The sequence below is a fragment of the Brachycentrus maculatus genome, unplaced genomic scaffold (genome assembly GCF_059751285.1).
Source record: "Brachycentrus maculatus isolate JH-2025_06_01 unplaced genomic scaffold, ASM5975128v1 h1tg000153l, whole genome shotgun sequence".
NCBI lineage: Eukaryota > Metazoa > Arthropoda > Insecta > Trichoptera > Brachycentridae > Brachycentrus > Brachycentrus maculatus.
The window spans coordinates 1151013-1165304 of record NW_028280906.1 but is presented as its reverse complement, the minus strand read 5'-3'; the positions used below and the strand labels follow the sequence as shown (position 1 = coordinate 1165304).

Here is a 14292-nt window from a genome sequence, read left to right as displayed (position 1 = left end):
TTACTAAGTCTCGAATATAAAATATTATGGATAAATACCATGATGGTTCGGAATAATTTTTAACATTAAACTTACGAAAAAAAATATTGTGCTAAAAGTTACAAACAATATATTTATATGTATATATATATATATATATATATATATATATATATATATATATATATATATATATATATATATATATATATATATATATATATATGTATATATATATATGTTTATATATATATATTTATATATATATATATATATATATATAAATATATATATATATATATATATATATATATATATATATATATATATATATATATATATATATATATATATATATATATATACATATATATAAATTGTTTATTTACTTGTGTTATACACACATTCATCGAGACCTGGCGTATATTTAATATAACACATAATTATTCATTTATTATTATTTATTTCAAACAATAAATTAATTCATTTATATCAGTCATTTGAGCGTGGGTTCATTCATTACCCATCGTTCATTCATATTATTCCTTGCCAGTTCTCTAGCAGTTCCATTCGTAATATTTTTTTTAAAGTTTTTTTATGATTCGAAATATAAGTAATATAGTAAGAATGATTTTATCAAATTTCAAACAATGAAAGCAGTTGCGGAATTGCAATTGGGTGAAATGAAAGACGTGTTACATAATGAATTCAGTCGAATGAAATTTATTTTACCGTTGTATTTTTCTCACCATGCCTTCATAGAGTATATATATTGCATATTTAATATGTTAGATATGAATTCATACGTCTTTTCATATTTATTGCAATTTTTAAAATAAATTGCATTTTTTTTAAGATCACAACCGCTTTTTCCTTAGCTCTCTAAATATACTGCTATACGTTGTGTTTTCGCATATTATTATTAGGTTTTTATTTAATAAAAAAATACCGAAATAAAATATCTTCCGATGTTTCCTAAATGCCACGGAACAAGTTTGTAAATTAGTCGATTTTTTTCCGACAAATATTAACATTCATAATTTAAAACAAATCATTCATAAACAAAACAAAGTATTTTCGTCGTAAGCAATTGAGTGACTCGTTGATTTGATTACGTTTTTACGTTCACGACGTTGTTTATCAATCATACAATCGTATCGAAAGATCGCGTCGTTTTCTCGGAATATCCCACACACAGCCTCTTACGAGATAATAAGGGTATATGAATAAATTGAAACGTCAATGGGCTGATTAGGGGAGAAACCCCCCCCCCCCCCCCCTACAACGGGCGCACGCATTCCGTAGTAAATGGCAAGGTTCATTGTCTCGTATCGAATGACCCGTAATACGAGTAGACGAACCTTAAGATTTTCTCACATTTCACTGAAACACCGACGTAAAAATAATTTCGTGTTTTGAAAGAGCTTTACTTTCGTGTTTTGAAAGAATATACTATATTTTTTTATTCACTACAAATATTCACCCTTCGGATTATAGATCTATATATGTTACAGATGTCCCTCGTACGACTTATCACACGGTTAATTCGTATCGTACTATATCGAAACTTTGCATACGATTTTTTTTAATTTTATTTGTTATTTCAGGGTTCCAAAATAAATAAACTGAAAATATACTTCATGGAAACATATTTGTGTTAGTGATTAGTTATATTTTCTCATTTGTATCTTTTAAACATGCTTCTTGCCTTATGTTTTATATTTATATTTACTTTACCCGTTTATTGTTTTATATTTTATATTTTGCCCTGTGTTAGTTTTATTTAATTTTTTATTTTTCTTATCTGTGTATCAGTCTTTTCAACTTTAATCCCATGTCCCAAAATGATAAATGTTAGTTTTCCGGTATTTATTATAAGGGCAAATACTGCAACGCTTCCTTGTAGATGCAACATTAGTAACAGCTGGAACAGATCTTTCAGGAATCTTTTCAGATCATTCAGGAAAACCCTTGATGTTATCAAATTCCCTTGATGTTATCAGTTACGCAATTTCCAGGGTATCTTTTCATTATGAATTTCCTTTCAGTAAGATGATTCAACATCTCTTATCTGTGCTAAAAATTCTTTTGGGATCTCACTCGTTTGGCTTCACAGTCCCCACATATCGCTCACTCCTTTCAAGAACGTCATAAATCAAAAAGATTTTTCAGGAGAACGTTTTTAAAGATTAAAAATATAATACAATGTATTAAAAATAAATATCAAGCCACTTGCTGAACTTTTTACTGTGCAACAGATCTTTTTAAGTAAAACCTGAAGGTTTTTTCTCCATTTGAAAAATATTTAGTTTATTTAAAAAAAAAAATTAAACCATACCTTTTCTTGAAAACGCAAAACAACACTTTCTGCCCTGTAGCCGGTAAATATTAAGTAAAAAATATGCCGCTTTTGCTGGGATATAGTACATTATCTGGGCATTCCGAAAACACGCACAACTGAAAATTGACGATTTTTTATTTATGACGTTCTTGAAAGGAGTGAGCGATTTGTTAGTTTTCGTGACCACAGCTCTTCTACTAATCCTATGGACAAGATCCAACTGTCGCCAGTAATATTCCGATTAGAACCCTCTACCGGGGATATCAAGCGGAGCACTTGGGTTGATAAAAGCTTGTTATTGAAGGTCCTAGGGTGGTCCGATGTTTTGCCAAAATAAACTTCTGCGTTTACCGTTTTACCAGTTAATGGCATCAATGAACATTAGTAACTTCAGACTATAACTGGCAGGTCTTTTTTGGGCATATACATCCAAAAACCACACAGACGTCGCTGGTATTTAAGGGTCAACGTGACCCTGTCACTACTGTTATGGCGCGAAACAAGCACAGAGAGGCTAAACACACTCACCACACGCAAGTGCGACCGCAATGGTTCATTTGCAAACGGAAGGAATATCTAATTTAACATAATCAACCTATAAAAGATTGTATTATACTAGTTTTGTGTTTATAACAGCTGATATAATCAATATTTTCATTCATAATTTTCTTTTGGAAAATTCGCCTTCGTAAAAACGTTGTTTTCGTAAGTTGGTAACGAATGACGCCACAGAAACGAATCCGCACTACTACTGTTACAGCTTTATAAAGCAGATACATAAAGTGTTACGCTCCATAACACACCCGATTACGTAAAATTTAATGACGTATAGCGATGTCCGTTTTTCGTTTTATTAAAATATCTAAAGTTTATACCTTAATATCTCCCTTACTTCTCTAAAGATTTCAATAAGAATGTTACCGTAGAAAGGGGCTACTTGAACTTTGATGTGTTACTTGAGCCCAGTACAAAAAAAATAAATCTGTATTTGGTCTACAATAATGAATATCGACATGATTCATTGTTTCCCTGACAGGTGACACTTATTGTCACGATACTTCAATCGATACCACAATCTATTTTTTTTGTTCTGGGCTCAAGTAACATCAAAGTTCAAGTAGCCCCATTCTACGGTACCGATAGTATTGTGAATTTTTCATATTAATTTACTAGCCAATAATAACACATCATGAGAATTATACATTCTGAGAATACACAGGCAGGAGATCGGGGTTGTCTAAGACTGCTTGCCCCTTGAGTAGTAACCAAAGGTTAACTAGATGTTGAAGTATGGAGATCTGAGGTCATCAATTTATACGCACAAAAATATATATTTTTATTTGTATGTGGTCGAGCTGTCGGTGCTTGACCGGCTTGTGTTATTATTCAATAACAGTTGTATAATGTTTTCAGCTATGGGTACGCAGGCTGATGAGGTTTTGCGCGCTGGTCAGTTTGATGTCCGTCTCCATGAACACTCCGAAGACATTTGAGAAACTTCCTCCTTTGCAATACTTTACTTTCTCCTGCGATGTAGTTGTAACATTCTTGTTTACCGCAGAGATGATAGCTAAAATGCATATACGAGGAATTCTCAAGGTACATTATGTACGAATATCCCTTTAGTATTTTATGAAGTATTTAACTTAAAATATTAAATGTAAATAATTCATCGTTTGATGAAAATTGCTTTGAAAGTTTTTGAAAGAAATCAAATATACGACCTTCTTTGTTCTGGCACAAAACGCAAAAGTCTAAGTAACATTTTCTTTTCTTCCACAAATATTTTTATGGTTGCTTTGTTTTCTATTTCGTAGCCATACTTATCGCAATTAAATTTAAAAAATATTCTAACCCTTATCCGCACCCAATGGTGCATAGGGCACTGCACCATAGAAACGCAATGTTATCTTGATCGTTAACACATTAATCAAAGGTGATCAGCCCTCCGTTTCAGGTACCAGTCCAGGGTAATACCGAATAAGTACTGGATTGAAAAAATCAGTTTTATTTATTTGACCCCCCTGGGAATCGAACCCGGGACATCCAGAACGTTTTCCGAGCGTGCTGACCATTACGAGCGATGACAAAAATTCATTCCATTCAAAAATTCTTCCCATTAAAAAAATACATTTCAAATATTGAAGCAACTGTATTGACACGCGTTTTTTGCTAGAACTCAGGAGATTCAGCTATGACGATTACAATCCCCATGTTTTTCAGGGAGAGGTACCTTACCTGAAAGATCACTGGTGTCAATTCGACGCCTCAATGGTGTTCTTCCTTTGGGTGTCCGTGATACTGCAGATGTTCGAGATGCCTGGAGTAGTACCGCGTTTCAGCTACCTTAGTATTCTAAGGGCTCCCAGGCCACTCATTATGATAAGGTTCCTAAGAGTTTTCCTCAAATTCTCAATGCCAAAGTCCCGCATCAATCAGATATTTAAGTAAGTTATTTACCAATAATGCCACGTAATCGCGTACAATTAAATTATAACAAACATGCAAAAACTACTGAACTTGGTAATTACATAAATTAAGTTAAAAATAAATATTAAGTAAATATTAAGTTAAAAATATGCCGCTTTTGCTGGGATATAGTACATTTTCTAGGTATTCCGAAAACATGCACAACTTAAAATTTACGATTTTCGATATATGACGTTGTTGAAAGGAGTGAGCGATATATGCCTTCTTCTTCTTCTTCAAATCCTTGTCCGCACCCGATGGTGCATAATAGGGCACTGCACCATTTAAACGCAGTGTTAACTTGATCGTTAAGACATGAAAGAAAGGTGATCAGCCCTCCGCTTCAGGTACCAGTCCAGGGTAATATTGAATAAATGTACATACACATATTATCTTCTTTATTGTTTCGGCATTAACTTTGTGGTAAGACATGTTACAATGATTAAAGAAAACACTTGTTTTATACCACTTGAGTTTTATTAAAGACTACATACATGTTTCAGAAGTTAAACATCCATCATTCAGGTCTGTATAATAGTTATTATACAGACCTGAATGATGGAAGTTTAACTTCTGAAACATGTAGTCTTTAATAAAACGCAAGTGGTATAAAACAATTGTTTTCCTTAATCATTGTTCATTGAACATTGTATCGATTTATTATTAAACTTATTTATATTATTTTTTGACATCTCATAAAAGATGAAGAAGAATATGGAAGTCTGAGCATTTATGGGGCTGACGACCGTCATAGGCTGGTTAAAGTGATCACTTTACACACGTGTAAGGTTCACCAGTTCTACCCATTATTGACAAACACACTACTCAAATTCTTGGAAGTTCTATATATATGAACCAATTTTGAAACATTATTCTTGAATCACTAGAACTTCACTAGAGACATCTATTGGTGAGATGAAAATAAGCTTTTTATTAAGCAGAAACTCTTTTATTAGAATGTGAGGTCTGAATCCTGGATTATAATCACACACATCGCTCACTCCTTTCAAGAACGTCATAAATCAAAAATCGACAATTTTCAGTTGTGCATGTTTTTGAAATGCCCAGAAGATAAACTATATCCCAGCGAAAGAGGCATATTTTTAACTTAATATTTACCCGCTACAGGGCAGAAAGTGTGGTTTTTGCATTTGGAAGAAAAGGTGTTGTTTAATTATTTTTTTTTTAATTTACAATTTTTTTCAAATGGAGGAAAAACCTTCAGGTTTTACCTAAAAAGATCTGTAGCACAGTAAAAAGTTCAATAAGTGGCTTGATATTTATTTTTAATACATTGTGTTATATTTTTAAACTTTAAAAACGTTCTCCTGAAAAATCAAGTATTTTGATTTATGACGTTCTTGAAAGGAGTGAGCGACATGAGAAACGCCAGAAAATGTCATTTTCATTTTTATTATTTAAGCTATTAATAATTTTACCACATAATTTATTTACAACATTTTAAGTGGACACACTCAAAATGTTGTAAACTTATGTATATTTAAGAAGTAAATACCGATTAATTTATTATTTTCACTTAAAATATTATATTTATAAATATATATATATATATATATATATATATATATATATATATATATATATATTTATAAATATAATATATATATATATATATATATATATATATATATATATATATATATATATATATATATATATATATATTATATATATATATATATATATATATATATATATATATATATATATATATATATATATATATATATATATATATATATATATATGTATATATATATATATATATATATATATATATATATATATAAATATAAATATATATGTATATATATATATATATATATATATATATATATATATATATATATATATATATATATATATATATATATATATATATATATATATATATATATATATATATATATATATATATATATATATATATATATATATATATATATATATATATATATATATATATATATATATATATATATATATATATATATATATATATATATATATATATATATATATATATATATATATATATATATATATATATATATATATATATATATATAAAGTATAAATAATATGGTTTGGGGTTTGTATCTGTTATTAACGGAACATTTTATTTTTTCAGACGTTCGAGCCAACAGATCTACAATGTAACCCTATTTTTTTTATTCTTCATGTCGTTATATAGTTTATTAGGAGTGCAATTCTTCGGGGAATTAAAAAATCACTGTGTCTTGAATACGACTGATCCAAAGTAAGTCTAGAAGATTATGCACAAAACAATTATGAAAAGATTGTTTTTCGTTACAAATATGGATGTTCTATCCTTATAAATAAAAATGTACATAAATGCTTGTTTGTCCAAAATCTTAAATCTCTCACAAAGTTTTTTTCCATTTGTTTTTAAATTTTAAAACAGCCTTGCATTCAATACGCGTTTTTTAAAAAAAAAAACTATTTTTATAAATTAGAAATTTAAAAGATGACTGGTGTTTTTACACAGATTAAAACATTTTTAAAAGAGATTTTTGCTTCAATGGCAGCGCCATCTGTTGAACGTAACAGCAACCCACGCAACTTTAGACTAGTAATTTGTTGTATTTTTAATTATTTTAACTTTTTATTAGCAAATCCATTTAAAATGTTGTTTTTTTTTTAACTAATCTTTTGTAGGATTCACTGCTTATATTTGTATTTAAGGAAAAAAATCACTATGGCATTGAATAATTATTTATTGATTAATTAGATCATTGTTTTTTTTATGTGACTACAAAACTGTTTTATTTAATTCACAGCTACATCACAATAAATTCAATTGCGATTCCGGATACATTCTGTTCCCCTGAGCCAGGATCAGGATATCAGTGTCCAGCCGGGATGAAATGTATGAAACTTCAGCTTTCAAAATATATCATGGGATTCAATGGCTTCGAAGAATTCAGTAAGTACATATTCTGTTAACTATCGTTATTTGAAACTTTATTTTATTTTTTATTTTATTTTATTGGAAGGAAAAACAACAGTTACAGTACATGATAAATCAGAATACAAAAAAAATCATGAGTACCAATTACAATTCTTCACACCTATGCATAAGAAAAGTCTATATATAAGAAGAGACATGAGACAAGGATGGGATAAAGAGAAAAGGAGATGAAAGTGATAGGAAACTTTAAAGAAAATGGTTATTTTTGCCCTCATAATGCCGAACTAAACCTTTTCACTTTCTTGCATTAATATTTTTTACTTTATATTTTTAAATGAGAAATATTTGTGTTTTTATTATTTACACAAATATTTCAATTTCGTACTTTTTCTGTGAGCCTAAGCAGCTCATTTAATAGAAATAGGTATCAAATTGTGGTAGAGTGAGTTCGAACCGAGAAACTCTGACTTAAGAGTCCGCGACACTAACCACGGGACCGCAACCCGACACAATTTGTTGTTATTGTTTTTACAGTGTCTCTCTTTCTTCTTTTGTGTGTGTCATGTCAGGTCCCCCTGACGTCGACTATCACTTGAGAGTAATTGTCCTTGTCTTGGGCAGCTCTAAACAGCGCCTCAACTTTCCTTATCTCGTCCAATCTTGTATTTCCCGGAGCCAGGAGATCTGTCTTCTTCTCAAACCTTGCCTTTTATAATGAGGTGCAATAGCTCGTTCTTCTCTTCTTTTATCATATGCCCCAGATAGGACACCTTCAGGACCTTGATAATTGTCAGCAACTGTCTCCTGGTCTTGCTCTTTGGAGTAAATTTGCATTGCTGACCATATCGTTTCATGGAATGCGTAGCATTCTACAAAGTACTATGTCTCTAGTATAATTAATTTAAGTAGCATTGAACAAAACATAATCTATTCTTACTAATTTTTATTTTCCTTATAACCTCTGCCATGTAGTATATTAGCCATGTAGTATTTTCTTACTAATTTTTATTTTCTTTATAACCTCTGCCATGTAGTATATTAGCCATGTAGTATTTTCTTACTAATTTTTATTTTCTTTATAACCTCTGCCATGTAGTATATTAGCCATGTAGTATTTTCTTACTAATTTTTATTCTCTTTATAACCTCTGCCATGTAGTATATTAGCCATGTAGTATTTTCTTACTAATTTTTATTTTCCTTATAACTTGTGCCATGTAGTAGATACAAATATTTGACTTACTTTAGCCATACTTTACCAAAATACACATATTTTGAGAAAAACATCTAAAATGGAAACAATAACAAAAATGTCGGAAGTCAGCTACCTTCACAATCAAAAGTTGTTGCGAAGGTAGCAAGTTATTTTAGTTAGAAAATGAGACAGAATTAATTCAATTTATTGGTTCAAAGTCATGTCTTATGCCTATACAATTTATTATATCTATACAATTTTATTAGGATTTACATTAGTACTCAATGTTAACCTGATTTACTAGATTACAATTTTAATCTTATTCGTTTGGAATTCCTTGAAATTTTTAACGTATATATTTTTGATTGAAAATTTCTCAAAATTACCCTTTAAGCTTTTTTATTTAAGATTTACTTGGTAAAAACCATTCAAATAGTGTTTCGATGCTTTCCGCACCATTTTCAAAATGTTTAAAAATGATGCAGAATACAACGAAGCACGTATCACAAAAGATTTTAATAAATAGTGGTATTTACCACGTAAAAATTTCCTTAAAAATGGATTGATATATCCACAAAATGACTGACAAATCAATTAATGAAATAACTATTGAACCCCTACATGTGTAAATATCGTATATATATTATTTCGATATATTTTATTCTTATTTATTAATTTATTCCAAACCTAGAGGTGAAGTGTGCAGACCCCTGAGTTTCATAATAAATACAAATGTAAAATGAAGATACTTGCAGCTACCCGGATTGAGTGTAATGCCTATGTTTTATTTCCATTGCAGCAACCAGTATATTCACAGTGTACCAAGCAGCATCACAAGAGGGATGGGTATTCATTATGTACAGAGCTATCGATTCCCTTCCGGCTTGGAGAGCAGCACTCTATTTCAGGTTTCCCATAAATCTATGAAATACTGCCATATCTAGTGAATAAACACAATACTCTTTAAACTTCTTACATTTTATATAATGGCAAGTTTTAATTGTTTATTTAGGTAATTTGTGTGAATCATTCAAAGTGTTCTTTATTTTTTCAGCACAATGATTTTCTTCTTAGCGTGGCTAGTCAAAAATGTTTTCATTGCTGTTATCACTGAAACCTTTAACGAGATCAGAGTTCAGTTTCAACAGATGTGGGGTGTAAGAGGACACATTCAAAATAGCACAGCTTCACAAATACTGACCGGTGATGACACAGGCTGGAGATTGGTCACTCTTGATGAAAACAAACATGGAGGTGATGCACTATATCTCGCAAAACATCATATTTATCATTGTGATACAAAACAAAGTTCGTAGAGAATTAATATTAAAATTTTATAACATTTTAAACTCTCAGTGTGTATGAATAAACCTTATCGTCCAAAAAACATTATTTTGAAAGTGGTGTGTTGCGCTTGTACTTATAAATCAAAGACAGACAAATTTATCTTTAAAAATTTGGATCTGTAGTGACATCTATGGACTTGTTTTCTTTTCTAATTTTTAATAATAATCTAATATTTGTTTCAGGTCTCGCACCAGAATCTTGCCAACAAATCTTAAGATCCGCATACTTTCGTTTACTTGTAATGACCGTTATTCTCGCAAATGGAATTGTAACAGCGACTATGAACTTCAAACACGACGGAAGACCAAGAAGAGTGTTCTATGAAAAATATTATTACGTTGAAGTAAGTTCACAACAAATATTGCTAATTAATTTGCTTCATAAGGATGAAGCATCATTACAATTTTAATTCTCTGATACCATATCTCCAATTGGTATGAAACACACCACAATGAACATTTGTTACAAATATGCAATCGTCTTAGATGGGTGACATTTCAATCACCTGATTGAGTAAATAATAATTTTCACTAACTTTAAGTGACTTAACGGTTTCTTATTGTTTTTTGTCAAAATTGTTTATAAAAGATGTTTGCATTTATAGAGCATATCTTCATCCCCCAAATAAAAAGCTTTCTCCTTCATTTGAGAGACTTTCTTAAAAAATGTATGTGGATGCATATTGGTCAGCTCAGTCTACCCCACCCGTGGATTTTGTGTAGTTCAAGGTTTCTCAGGTTCTTCAGGTTTCTCCGTTACCTATTGGACACCTCCTCTTCCTACCCTGGTAACAGATGACTTTGCAGTATTAGCAGCAGTACTGAGCATTTTTATCACGTGTTTCTATCTTTCCAGGATAAAAGTGTTGTTCTTCTCCTCACAGCCAAAACTTTTTTATTTGAATACTTTGGTTTTTATTGAAACAACTTTGGCTTTTTATTATTTAACCTGTTAACCGGGCGATCCGCTGTCCAATTACGCAACTTGTAACGGGCGCGAATACTGATTCACTCCGTATCTTAAATTCATGTCGAGACATGTATGGATGACTAATACCTTTGTTGTTCGATAAATATACGTCCATACATATAATATGATATAAAGGGTCCGCCAAATAACTTTTTTTTTTTGAAAATGCTATAAAAAAAAAACTAACTAGCTTCGGCTGTGTGGCACGTAGCGCCGTCCTGTTGAAACCAAATGTTGCCAATATCCTCCTCTTCAATTTTTGTGAACAAAAATCCGTCCAACATGGCCCGATAACGATCGCCATTGACTGTAACGGCCACTCCTTGCTCATTTTCAAAGAAAAATGGCCCAATTATGCCTCTGGACCAAAATCCGCACCAAACAGTGACTCGTTTTGGGTGTACCGGCTTTTCAATGTATGCGTGCGGGTTTTCTGTGCCCCAAATACGACAATTTTGCTTGTTTACATACCCGCCAAGATCAAAATGAGCTTCATCCGAAAAGATGATTTTTTTGGCAAAATCGGCATCTTCTGTAAGTCGATCGCAGGCCCACTCAGCGAAGCGAAAACGCATTGGATGGTCAGTTGGCTTCAACTCCTGAACCAATTGGACTTTGTATGGCGTCATACCAAGGTCTTTATGCAAAATTCGTCTCAATGATGTCTCCGAAATGTTCAATTGTTGAGAACGACGGTGAATTGATGTTGATGGCGCTTCACGCACACTTTCTGCCACAACATCGATATTCTCGGGTGTACGCACTGTTTTTGGCTTTTCACGCTTTGGTTTATCGATGAGGATGCCAGTTTCTTTCACTTTTTTCACAAGATAACGAACATACGGAGCTGACGGTGCTTCTCTTCTTCCAAAAACCGTACGCAATTTTCGCACACATTCTGCAACATTACCATGATTTTCAAAGTAATGTCGCAATATTTTCCAGCGTTGTTCAAGCGTATACACAACCATATTCGCTCAGCGGAAGGATAAAACTAATTATCTGTCAAATCAGACATGAGCTAAGTGTTACCATTCACGAAATAAGCACTAGTTGAAAAAAAAAACTTTAGATGGCGGACCCGATACATATATTTCAAGGACGTATTCATATGTCTTACCCGTACCCGATATTGTTTACGTTTGACGTATTTATGCGTCCCGCCCGGTTAACAGGTTAAACAACATAACATATTGGCGACATATAGTCGCCAATCGATTTACTGGAGAATTCACCATGTCGACAGTGTAGAAAGATAAGACCTACCACTGTATTAATTAGATCAATTGAATCTTAGTTGCTTAGGGGGCGAGGCAGTCAACGTATTGTTTATTTTATTGAAAGATTATTATTTCGATTGATAAAGTATGTTATTTTTTGACATCTAAACATAGATGAAGAAGAATATGTATGTCTGGTCAATTGAGGGGCTTACGACCGTCATGGGCTGGTTTAAAATAAAATGTGTTGGGGATTACATTTCATTTATCACACTGAAATATTTCCTTTTTTATGCAATTTACATTTTACATTACTTGTACTCATACAAATTGTGTCTTTCTAGGTCGCATTCACAATATTTTTAGATCTGGAGACCCTTTTTAAAATCTGGTGTCTCGGTTGGAGAGGATATTTCAAACATTCAATTCATAAATTTGAGCTTCTTCTGGCGATCGGAACTACTTTGCATGTAATTCCAGCCCTGTATCTCTCTGGCTTCACTTACTTCCAGGTACAATTGTTTACTTTTTAGGGCTACTTATATGATTAACTAGTAATGACATCAACAATCACATGCAACAATTTTGCAACAATCACATTCAACAATTTTGTGACCCACTCTGGTCTCACATCATGATTGCCAACTACCAGTACCAGTTTTCATCAAGTGACTTTATTATTCACTTTGCTTAAACATAGTATTTTTAATTAATATATAACTGTTTTAAAATCACTTTAAATATTTTATTATAACTTAATTATAATGTCTACCGCTTTCGAAGCTAACCGCTTCTTTTTCAAGACTGATTAATACAAGTTTTAATCAGTCTTGAAAAAGAAGCCGCTAGCTTCAAAACCTGTAGGCATTATAATGAAGTTAAAATAAAATATTTAAAGTGATTTTAAAACAAAGCTATATTTTAATTAAAAAATGGAAAATCACTATGTTATTGCTTCAAATATAAATTATATGGTATTTTTTAATGAGCATTAAACATGACAGATGACCCATACCTAATTGATAATTATTTATTATTTCATTATTGGCAGGTTCTTCGAGTTGTGCGTTTAATCAAAGCTTCGCCATTACTGGAGGGATTCGTTTATAAAATATTTGGCCCCGGAAAAAAACTTGGAAGTCTCATCATCTTCACAATGTGTTTGCTGATAATTAGCTCTTCCATTTCGATGCAACTGTTCTGCTTCCTTTGTGATTTTACCAAATTCGAAAGTTTTCCGGAGGTAAAAGCCAAATTTGATTGCCCTGCAGTGTGATTTATTCTGTAGTAAATATTTTATCGCACTCTCCTTATCATTCACAGTTTACTTTGTGTAATACCACTTTAAAATGGTATTACACAAAGTAAACGATGAATGATAAGGAGTGTGTTATATTACCATACCACAAAGTTAATAATGCTTTTAAAATGCAAAATATATATTTTATCATTCTAATTATTTTTTGACATCTCATCAAAGATGAAGAAGAATATGTATGATTCTACCCATTTTTGACAAGCACACAACTCAAATTTTTGGAAGTTCTACATATATAAACCAATTTCGAAACATTGTTCTTGAATCAATAGAACTTCACTAGAGACATCTATTGGTGAGATGAAAAGAAATCATTTATTTTTCTTAAATTTGCTTGTACTTTTCTAGGCCTTCATGTCTATGTTCCAAATTCTCACACAAGAAGCCTGGGTCGAGGTGATGGATGAAACGATGATAAGAACAAGTCAAACATTGACTCCTCTCGTTGCGATGTACTTCATACTTTATCATCTTTTTGTCACTCTTGTAAGTGTAATCAATG

General features: G+C 31.4%; 1 protein-coding gene across 1 annotated transcript in view; it reads left to right on the top strand.

The window, feature by feature from the left end:
- Positions 1–14292, top strand: part of na (sodium leak channel non-selective protein na) — a 39640-nt gene that overhangs the window by 322 nt on the left and 25026 nt on the right. Inside the window, exons 2-11 of the mRNA XM_088261352.1 lie at positions 3734–3919; positions 4544–4767; positions 6942–7070; positions 7612–7757; positions 9736–9844; positions 9991–10190; positions 10466–10626; positions 12817–12984; positions 13524–13715; positions 14139–14276. Coding sequence (XP_088117478.1) covers positions 3734–3919; positions 4544–4767; positions 6942–7070; positions 7612–7757; positions 9736–9844; positions 9991–10190; positions 10466–10626; positions 12817–12984; positions 13524–13715; positions 14139–14276 — 1653 coding nt within the window. The remainder of the gene's footprint in view (positions 1–3733; positions 3920–4543; positions 4768–6941; positions 7071–7611; positions 7758–9735; positions 9845–9990; positions 10191–10465; positions 10627–12816; positions 12985–13523; positions 13716–14138; positions 14277–14292) is intronic.